This window comes from Plasmodium chabaudi, assembly GCF_900002335.3.
Source record: "Plasmodium chabaudi chabaudi strain AS genome assembly, chromosome: 12".
Taxonomy (NCBI): Eukaryota; Apicomplexa; class Aconoidasida; order Haemosporida; family Plasmodiidae; genus Plasmodium; species Plasmodium chabaudi.
Genome location: NC_030112.2, coordinates 269,996 through 281,250, shown reverse-complemented (window position 1 = coordinate 281,250; position 11,255 = coordinate 269,996). Strand labels below are relative to the sequence as shown.

General features: G+C 24.1%; 5 protein-coding genes across 5 annotated transcripts; 2 read left to right on the top strand and 3 right to left on the bottom strand.

Moving 5' to 3' along the window:
• Positions 1-49: 49 nt before the first annotated feature.
• PCHAS_1208100 (conserved Plasmodium protein, unknown function) lies at positions 50-1,228 on the bottom strand (the record flags this gene model as incomplete). Its single annotated transcript, XM_730805.2, has 1 exon — positions 50-1,228. One exon carries the CDS (start codon positions 1,226-1,228, stop codon positions 50-52), a length of 1,179 nt encoding a protein of 392 aa, XP_735898.2.
• Positions 1,229-1,755: 527 nt separating this feature from the next.
• On the bottom strand, positions 1,756-2,580 carry PCHAS_1208000 (diphthine methyl ester synthase, putative; the record flags this gene model as incomplete). Its single annotated transcript, XM_736546.1, has 1 exon — positions 1,756-2,580. The coding sequence occupies one exon, from the start codon at positions 2,578-2,580 to the stop codon at positions 1,756-1,758; it is 825 nt and encodes a 274-aa protein (XP_741639.1).
• A 990-nt stretch (positions 2,581-3,570) lies between these two features.
• Positions 3,571-4,597, top strand: PCHAS_1207900 (adenylate kinase, putative; the record flags this gene model as incomplete). Its single annotated transcript, XM_016798812.1, has 2 exons — positions 3,571-3,693; positions 3,992-4,597. The coding sequence occupies 2 exons, from the start codon at positions 3,571-3,573 to the stop codon at positions 4,595-4,597; spliced, it is 729 nt and encodes a 242-aa protein (XP_016654180.1).
• An 844-nt stretch (positions 4,598-5,441) lies between these two features.
• PCHAS_1207800 (Plasmodium exported protein, unknown function) lies at positions 5,442-6,758 on the bottom strand (the record flags this gene model as incomplete). Its single annotated transcript, XM_016798811.1, has 2 exons — positions 5,442-6,488; positions 6,675-6,758. The coding sequence occupies 2 exons, from the start codon at positions 6,756-6,758 to the stop codon at positions 5,442-5,444; spliced, it is 1,131 nt and encodes a 376-aa protein (XP_016654179.1).
• Positions 6,759-8,468: 1,710 nt separating this feature from the next.
• On the top strand, positions 8,469-9,878 carry PCHAS_1207700 (nucleolar protein 5, putative; the record flags this gene model as incomplete). Its single annotated transcript, XM_736717.2, has 1 exon — positions 8,469-9,878. The coding sequence occupies one exon, from the start codon at positions 8,469-8,471 to the stop codon at positions 9,876-9,878; it is 1,410 nt and encodes a 469-aa protein (XP_741810.2).
• Between the last annotated feature and the right edge of the window lie 1,377 nt (positions 9,879-11,255).

The following is an 11,255-nucleotide window of genomic DNA, read 5'->3' as shown; positions in this document are numbered from 1 at the left end:
ACTGTTTAGGTGGAATAGATATATATGCATATGAGTGGGAATGTTTTTTCTACGGCTGGCATACAATTATTGTTTCGGCCTTGTTATGAGCTATTAGATTTATTAAGTCTTCATCAGTAATATCTTTTATTTTCGATCCAAAGTTTGTTTGTACTTTATTCTTATATTCAACATGTATTTCAGCAAGTATATTTTGATTACCTCTTGAGCTTTGGGTTTTGCTATTTTGTTTAGTTTTTGGTCCCCATATTTTTCTTTTCAATATAAATATTATTAATGCGATAAGTAATATTATTATTGTTCCATTTTTTGAAATATTATTAAAATATATTTTTAGAAATTTATTACAGTTATCCTTTTCTGCTTCCCCCCAATAGCCATAATGGTTGCTATCGTTATTATATAGATATGCATTTAGACTTGTGCTATATATTTTAAAAATTGAATTCCAAAGGGGTGAAATATAAGAAATTATTAATATGGAAGGCTTATAAAAAATTGTATCTATTAATAAATAATATATTTCATAGAATGCCATATGTATTTTTTTTGTCTTCCCTGTTGCCATCATTGGGAAGGTAGGACCATTATAAGTCGTTGCTTTTTCTTTATTGCAATTTGGTAGAATAGAACTAGTATGCTGTGCATTCTGATTATATATTTTATCAAAAAATGTGAAGTTTCCTTTTTTAATTTCCAAAATAATATCTTTAATTATTTGCATAAATGAGGTTATGCTTTTATTTTTTTCATTCCATTGGTTTACCCCTATACAATTGTTACTAGCCTTTTTTATTTCATAATAACCATTAGGAATATAAACATATTTATTTTTTATATTCATTAATTCAAAAGTTGGTTTCCAAAAAGTGAAATTTCCTTTTTCATTTTCAAAGGAATCGCCAAATTCAATTATACTATTTTCATTTTTTAAAAAAATATAATTTGTGAAATAAAAAATATAATTTCTTGAATTGTATACTTTTAAAATGTATTTACATTTATATAAAATAATATTATTTTTTTTTATAAATAAATATGTTTTTTTATTTACATCATAATCTAAAAAGGAACAAAAATCATCACAACATACCTTTATAAAATCTCCTGTTCTTATATTATTAATTTTAATTTTAATAGTGTCTTCAATATAAAGACAGCTAAAGGAATATGAAAAAAGAAAAAATATATTTGCCACAAGAAATAAAGTACTACGAAGATTAATCATTTTACCATGATTTTATTTTTTTTTAATTCCTACATAAATTATCTTATAGAATGGCTGCTATATTTATAGGGATGGTCATAAATATAACATATTTGATCATATAGTATGTATAAAATTAGATTCTTCACTTTTAAGCAAAAGGAAGATGATATATAAATAGTGGGCATATTTTACTTTGTTTAGTATTATAAATTTAAACGTGTGTAAATACACAATAATGCCAAATTTCGCAATTTTTTATTTAGCTAGTTGTGTGTAAAGGTAAACATTTATCATATTAATGTACATGAAACAAACATAAAAGAGGGTTTCAAAATATGTATAACGTGAATTAATTTAAAAGAACAAATGCATGCATTTTGCAATGCTTGAAAATAATTTAAAAAAATAATAATAACAAATATGTGAATTCTTTGTGTTTTCTGAATTTGCTTTAAATTAAAAATTTGAAACATAAAAAAGGGATTATTCAAATAGGGGGGAAAATTATATACATATAACTGAGAACCGTCACATGAATAAGCAAATCAAATGGGGGTTTCATTAACTGAATACATATCAAAATATTCTTTTTCTATGTCATGTAAGTTAGGGGCACATATTATTAAAGAGTGTAAAGGATCATTATATTTTTGTGTTTTTAATGTGAATATATTTCCAGATACAATTTGTTGATCCTTTGATCCTATTCTAACAATCGCAATAGCTAATGTATTTTTTGTGATAACATTTTGATTATGAACAGTTTCACAATATATAAGTTGTTCAATTGCTTCGTTAACCGTCATAAACTTAGGTGGTTCATATATATTTTTATTTTTCATTATATTTTCAATTGTTCTTTCTTTTACTTTAATATCTAATAGACATAAAGTATGAAAATTATTATCTAAATTAATTTTTATTTTATTATAATAGCTAGTTGGCTTGTAATCTCCTTCAAAATATGGTATGGATATAGTCTGCCCAAAATTATAAAGCTGCATACCACTTTCACCAATTGCTGACATGATAGATGCATTATGTATTACTTGTACATCTATATTTTTTTTCTTTGCTCGTAGAATAATATCATGGTGTGTTGTTGCACATAATGGATCTCCAACAACTAAAAAAGATACTTTTTTATTAATTGCTTCATCTAAAATTTGTTCACAATTTTCTTCAGCAAAATTACGATCAACTTCGTATATTTTTTTTTTATAATAATCTTCTAATTTATCTTTTGATATAAATAAAATGGATGTATAGGATTCTAGGTATACTACATCTGATTGATCTATTAATTCTTTTCCCTTAACACTAATATCCTTTTCATCCCCTAACCCTAATCCAATGATATACAATACCATGTTTTCAAATATGAAATTTTTATAAGTGTCTGGCTGAGTATGTTCACAAAGATGTATGAGATTATGTGTGCAAATTAATATATGATCACTTATTTTTCAAATTAGTTCATTTTATATCATATATATTGTTTGCTTTTATGGATAAAAGTATATGTGTCGCTTTTAGCACAGAACTATGGGTCTTGTTTATTAAATTAGTAGTATATGTAATAGTATTATAAATGTTGGGTAAACAATTTTCGTTTAAACTTTTGAAGAATTATACATGCCCTTTTCGTGCTTTTAATTACATCTCTATAAAATTAAAGAGGGATAAGCATTTAGTATATGCCCATGAGAATATCTATCTTTTGCATACAACATATAAGGTTATGGTGCCAATAAAAATTAGATATATTTGTAGTTTAATTATAAGAGGGGAAGGACATTTATTTTCGCTATTAGTTAAAACTGTGAATATTCCAATTGTATTAAATTTCCATTTTATTTTTTTGTATTTTTACATATTTTTTTTTCTTAAAAATTTTGATGTATTTTTAATTTTTGTAGCATTATACGTCGATTTATTGCTTATACTTATTATTTATTGCGTATATACATAATTATATTTTTTTTGATAAACTGGTGGCTTTATATGAACTGAAAAACGAATATGTAAATTGTGCATACATTTAATAATATATTTTTTTCTTTTTATCCAAAATTAATATTAAACATAATAATCGTTTAACTTATGTTTATAAAATTGTAGTTTTATTATAAAATAAAAAAACATCAAAATAAGTTATGAAAAGGTCCATTTAAAAAAGGATTTTCTTTGACATCGCTAGATATATATTTCTTTAAAATATATTTTTTACATTTATTGTAAAGTTACAAGAAATAGGTTTAATTACAATTAAACATCTATTTTTTAATTTAATATTTTCAAAAATTTGGCTAATATTCAAATGCTTTTTATTTTTTATCGCATTTCTAATTTCGTTAATAATGAATGAAAGTCTAGATAAGTTATCAACAATTGATCTATTGAATGAACTTAAACGAAGGTATGCCTGTTTAAGTAAGCCTGATGGACGATACGTATTTATAGGTGCTCCTGGATCTGGAAAGGTATATAATAAATAAATGATAATTTTCCACGTGAATAATATATATGAACGTATAGATAAATAATAATAGCGAGTATGATACGTAAAAAACGTTAACATACACTTTTCTGTATAAAATTATAATGTATTTTTGAGTAGTATGTAAAATGCTAATGAAATTGATAAAAGAAACGTATTTATATTTCACATAGATATGTGTATAAATCATAATATATATAAATTTTTACATTTCTTATTTCATGAAAAATGTTTAATACTATTCATGCTTAATATACTTTATTTCATTTTACACTTTAAAGGGAACACAATCATTAAATTTGAAGAACTCACATTGCTATTGTCATTTATCTACTGGTGATTTACTAAGAGAAGCAGCAGAAAAACAAAATGAATTAGGAAATAAAATTAGAGGTATTATAAATGAAGGTAAATTAGTTGATAATGAGATTGTGCTATCATTAGTTGATGACAAATTAAAATCACCTCAATGCAAAAAAGGTTTTATTTTAGATGGGTATCCACGAAATGTAAAACAAGCTGAAGACTTAAATAAATTATTAGATAAAAATAAAATGAAGTTAAATGGTGTTTTCTATTTTAATGTACCCGATGAAGTATTAGTAGAAAGAATATGTGGTAGATTGATACATAAACCCTCTGGTAGAATATATCATAAAACTCTAAATCCTCCAAAAACACCATTTAGAGACGATATAACTAATGAACCACTAACTCAAAGAGATGATGATAATGAAGCAGTTTTAAAAAAACGATTAGGTGTTTTTAAAAATGAAACAACACCATTAATAAATTATTATAAAAATAAAAATTTATTAGTTAGTTTGGATGCTACCAAGCCAGCAGCTGATATTGAAAAAAATATATCTCAACACATAGGCGGTTAATAAAAAGAAAATTAAAATTGATGGTTAATTTCTCATTTTTTTTATCAAACACGTGTGTGAATTACATTTATAAATTGGCAATATTTAAAAAAAAAATAAATTTTGTTGTTTTATCATATCCTTGCGTTATAATTTGATATAACAGATATATTATGCTCTATTTTTTGTCCTTTTCGCTTTTTTCTTTTACAACAAAAAATTAAAATTTTTCGTCAAATATTTATGGGCATACCATAAGGCATAGTATACTCACTAATATATATTACTTATTGATTTATGTAAAAATATGCATATACGTAAATATATATTTGTATTTTTATCTTTTACTATGATATAATATAAATGAGTGCCTTGCGTTATGTTTATTTTTGTATTTAAAAAACAAATAAATAAAATGACAATAAAACATAAATGTATATTAATAATTTTAAAATACGAAAACGCCCAGCGATAAAATCCTCTTAAACTGAGGTAAAGGAGGAATTATTATTTATCCAAAAATAATTATTCCATTTCTCTATGTCTATCGATCATAAATAAAGTTAATTAACGTATAACCATGGTGAATATTTTTTGTTATAATTAATTTTATACCTTGCTATATTTAAGAATGGTCAGAAAAAATATACAATTTATTTTATAAACTAATTAAACATTGAAAGTTTTTGTATAATTATAAATTTGTGTATATATAATATAACACAAATATATTTACGAGTAGTATTTAAAATTTGCATGGTCTTCTTAATTAAAGACACATTAAAACCCCCCGTAAAAATGGAATAACAAAAAAAAATGTGGCATAAATAAATGCAGCAAGTGATATAGCTTGTTAACAAATATATTAAATAATAGGTGAAAAAAAAAGTTCTTTTTCATCTTCTGGTACTAATACTATTCCCTCCATATCGACATCACCAAACGCTTTTGTGATAATGCTATAAAATTCACGACTGGCATCGAAAAAAAAATTACAAACTTCCATATGGTGTTCTCTTAAGAAAAAAAGAAATGTTGAATCTAATGAGTTTCTATGAGTTATGGCATATTCCTGATATAAACGTAAAGATGTCTGCCTTATATGCAAACATCCACTATAGAACATATTTTTTAAATCAAATGCGCGCAATGTATGTCGTTCATGTGATATATTATGTTTTATTACTAGTTTATTTATCAGTTGCTTTGCTCTTTTCCAAAGAATAAGCATATCTTTATGTATCTGCATTTGGATATTATAAAATATCAAACTCGCTACTTTTGGGGTTATACGGATTTGATCGGTAATAACCATATGCATTAGTAGATCTGGTTCCGATTTTTCAATGTCTTCATCAGTAATTCTAAATGGAATTAAAGCTTTAGTAATTTTCTTTGAATTTATCAATTTTAAATCGATATCACCTGCCGTATTATACTTAGGGTTTAGCTTACTTTTATGCGTACCATCCCAATTCTCATCAGACTGATTTTCGCGGCCAATGATAAGTTCGTCTTCAGGCAGAGGCCGGCCAAAATATTTTAATCTGAGGCCATGCTTCTTTCTGGGAGGACGCTTAGCTTTTCTATCACGTTTCGTTTCCTCATCATCATCAGATAAATCATCATAATCAGATAACTCATCAAGTATATCTTCGTCATCATATTCAGATTCGTTGTCATGTTGAGTTTTGTTATCATGTTTAGTTTTGTTATCATGTTGAGTTTTGTTACTATGTCGAGGTTTGCCATAATATTCATTGTTGTCATCATCTTCCATGAGGCCACAACATATTTCTTTACAAACTTTTATTATTTTGTTCGCAATTGATGCGCAACATAGTATTCTGGTTGGATATTTGAAAGATGATGGTTCTGTTATTTTTTGAAAATTATATACTCTATTATTATTCTGTAAATGAAACATATAAGAAGTATATATGTCCAATGAATATGTATGTATACGTAGCGGATATATTGTGCACAAATATGTAATATATTCACTTGTCCAGCTATGCAGCACAAGCAAAAACATAAAATTATTTCTAATAAAAAATGGAAATCATTTCAAAATTTTAATATGTATTGCTTTTCTTACCAATGGTATTTGTGTGCTCGATAGAACCAATATAATGTTGATAATTTTTAATACCATGAAAATTCGATGCTTTATTACCCCCATTGATTTATATATTGTTTTCTTTGTCTTTTGGCATCAAATTTGTTATTAAACATTATTGAAACACAAAAACAAAAAGCAAAAAACAAAAATAAAAATTTTTTATATTTTTTATTAAAGAATTTTGATCATATTATTAACTTGGGTGATGGAGCAATTATATTATTTGCTACCACTATTTGACAGATGACTATCCTTACAGTTGTATATAATATACATATTCATTATATGTAATTATATAAAGAGGTACTTTATAACATGATGCCGATCATTGTTATGTATATATACCAAAACGCAAGGAATAATAGCCTTAAAAAATTAACCTAAGTCAAATCCCCATAAAAAAATTTAATATTTTAAAAAAAACAAATTTATACCCATAAAGGACAAATCAAAAATCTAATATTTTTTCTAAAATTTTAGAAAATCGGATTTTTAAAAAAACAAATAGCATATTGATGGTAAAAAAAATATATTATTGTTATTTTTGAAAAACAATTATAATTTTCATTATTTTTTATAATCAATAATAGATCTTTTCATCAATCTTATTTTATTTATTTATACAATTTTTTTATTGGGTTTTTGTTCTTTAAGCACCACCCTAAAATTTTGATTATACTATTTATATGCTGTATTGAATAGTAATATTTAGTAATTTATTTAAATGACTCCAAACAAATGGAAAGTGAATAATTTTTTTAGCACGGCAAATTTTGCCATATATATTCCAAGTTCAAAATATGAAAAAATCTAAATATACTGCCATTGTTATTATTTATTATATCAAAGATGAATGCTTTTCTCAATTATTGTACCTAATATTTATTTTTAATTATTTTATTAAACTTTTATGGGAATTTTTTTAAAATGTATAAAACCAAGAAAGGAGGCACAATAGGATGATAAGCATGTATATTTAAAAGAGGGTTGTATTGATAGGAATATGTTTAAGTTGCTATTTTGAGTATATTAAGAAATGCTTGAGCAATTATATTTTACTGTATTTTTTGAATTATATATAAAATAATACCTTTGTTTTACGATATTTAATACAATTAATTTATTTAAGATAAATAAAAAATATAATATTTTCATTTCTTATACACCTTAAATTTAGTACCTATAAAAAATGCATACTCCAGTTATATATATATTTATAATGGTATGAGGTTTTAAAAAAATATATATTTTTTAATATAATTAAATTCCCGGTCGCCAATTTACTTTGCATATTGGAAAAAAAAATAATGTCCCAATATATATGAAAATTTTACAGCATATTTCAATATATTTTTTGATTATAAAAATATTATTATCTTTAAAAAATGTAGAATCATAAATAAAAAATAAAATATAATATTTGTAAAATTTTAACTTTTAAAATACATATTTTAGTAAAACCACGGTTTTAAATCAATAGCATGTATGCCTTTAATATATATGTTTATATAATAAAATGTTTTATAAATTTAATTTGTTTGAAACATGAAAATTTGAAAGTTAAAAATTTATTTATAAAAAAATTAATATAACAATAAAAATACGACGGGAATAGTAAAAGAAATAAATATAAAGGAAGCATTGTTTGTGGAAAAGAAAAATCTGCAAACTTTAAGATATTTTTGTGTTTTCATGAAAATTATATACTTTACTTTTTTAAGGTGTTCATAAAAAAAAAAAATTTGAAATATTATATGAATATATGTAAAGATGTTGATATTAGTAGAAACAGCAGCTGGGTATGGTTTGTTTAAAGTTGAGAATAGCAAATTAATAGAATCAGATGCAAGCGACATTGCAAAATATTTTGAAACTGCAGAAGAAGGAAAAAAAAATGTATCTTTATACAGCTTTAAAAAATTTAAAAAGTTTCAAACTGCTTTTGATGATATTAATAAATTAACTGAATCAAAATTAGGAAAAGTTTTAAAAAAGTTTATAAAAAAAAATATTGTTAAGCCAAAATTAGATGAGACACTAGCTATTTGTGATAAAACATTAGGAGGATTGATAAAAAAAAAATATGATATAAATGTAGCATATACAAATTCAACACAAGAAATAATAAGAGGTATAAAAACCCATTTATATAGCTTTTTAGTAGGCGTACAAGAGGAGGATTCAAAATTATTAAAATTAAGTTTATCTCATTCGTTAAATCGATTTAAATTAAAGTTTAGTGCTGATAAAGTTGATTTGATGATAATTCAAGCTGTCGGATTATTAGAAGATTTAGATAAAGAAATAAATGTTTTTTCAATGCGTTTAAAAGAATGGTATGGTTGGCATTTTCCTGAATTAGGCAAAGTTGTAAGTGATAATAAGATATATGCAAAATGCGTTAAAATAATAGGATTTCGAAATAATGCTAAAAATGTAAACTTATTAGAAGAAACTACCGAAGAAATACAAAAAGAAATAAAACAGCTAGCTGAAATATCCATGGGTACAGAAATAGAAGAAGATGATTTAAATTGCATCAATGAATTAGCAGATAGATTATTAGAATTAACAGATTATAGAGAATCATTAGCTACATATCTTAAATTTCGAATGCATTCAATAGCTCCTAATTTAACTTATTTAGTTGGAGATTTAATAGGAGCAAAATTAATTGCAAGAGCAGGTTCTTTAATATCATTAGCTAAACATCCAAGTTCAACTTTACAAATTTTAGGTTCAGAAAAGGCTTTATTTAGAGCATTAAAAACTAAATCAAAAACACCCAAATATGGATTAATTTATCATGCAACATTAGTAGGACAATCTTCAGCAAAAGCTAAAGGACGTATAAGTAGATCCTTAGCAGCAAAACTTTCATTGTGTTCTAGAGTTGACGCCCTTGGAAATTTTGCTGAGCCTTCAATTGGTATAACTTGTAAAACATACTTAGAAAAAAGATTAGAGCATATTACTACCAGTTTACAAAATAAGTTAAATAATGCAAATAACTCAAAAGGACAAACAAATATGCAACAAGGAAAATATAACCCTAACCAATTCAACTCTATGCAAAACAACAAAAATAATAATTCCTTTAACAAAAAGAGAGACTTTTTATTTAAGCGAGAAGCTGACAAAAATAACAAAAAGTTTATCAAAAAGCAAAAGAGGAAGTAAGGGCGCATGGGAATCTGAGTGGATATATAAAAGCGAAAGAATGAAATTAAACATACCTTGGTTTTTTCAATCCACACTTATGTAAATAAGTAAATATATAATAATTTGAGAAAATACAAATGGAGGTCTACAATGCTATTGTATAAGTAAACAATATGATTGGTTTCAAAATATAATTTAAGATAGGAAATATATGCATGTTTGCATATATATATTTTATAATTTTATGTTAATATATATAAAATATTATGAAAGTTTTTTTTATTTAAATTAATCTTCTTTCAATTTTTCGTTTTATTGTAACTTATAATTTAATATTTGGCATATCCCACATATGAATTACATTAATTTATTAATATAATTTTTTTTAATTACCCTTTTAACACAGTGTGCATATTTTAATTCACGTGCTTAATTAATTTGCTATATTATGCGTTTACTTTTTAAATGTATAAATGAACATGCATATATGCGTTTGTTTTATTTTTTTTAATTAATTCTTTTGAATTTTTTTAACTCAGATATAATATTAATTTGAGAATATAATATTGAAAAATTGTATCTAATTATTACCAGCATATTGTATAAGCATGGAAAATAATATTCCATTCTCACACCCGTTATGCAGAAAAATGGTGGCACTCATCTTTTTTTGTCGTTTGATTGTAAAAAAACCATTTGGAAATGTATACAACATATTATATACACTGTAATATATTTAAGGCTATGAATATGTCCACATAGAATATACATATAATATAAATATTTATACCCCAAAATTTTATAGACTTCTATAATGCGTACTCTTATAATGATAATTATTTCTATGATACTTTTTGGTTTTGTGAGCAAAGGTAAAATTATTATATATTCTTTATAATGAAATAATTGATAAAAAGCATTTTTAGAAATGTCACTATAAAAAAAATAAGAGTTTAGTTAGGTATTCAAACAATTATATCTCTATAATATTTTTTCTTAATATATCAAAAGAATAAAAGAAGTTTTTAACTTTCAATTTGCTTATCACACATTATATGTTATCCCCATATTCGACACGCAAAAAACGTAATAAAAATAGTATTACATTTCATAGAAACATAAATGTGGGTATACATATACTGGAGGTATAGGAATATGCATTTCTTTTGCAACTTTAATTCTTTATGTCCACGCAAATGCATATTCTATATAGTATGCAATAAAAATAATTAATATTTTTTTATGTGGTATTGTAATATGTATAGCATTGTGCACGCACATTTACATTGAAAGTTTAAAGCTCACACTTTGTCTACTTAGGAAAACCATTGAAAAATATAAAATTGCTACATAGCAGAATTTAATATATATTAAAAAAAATGTATAAGTATGCAC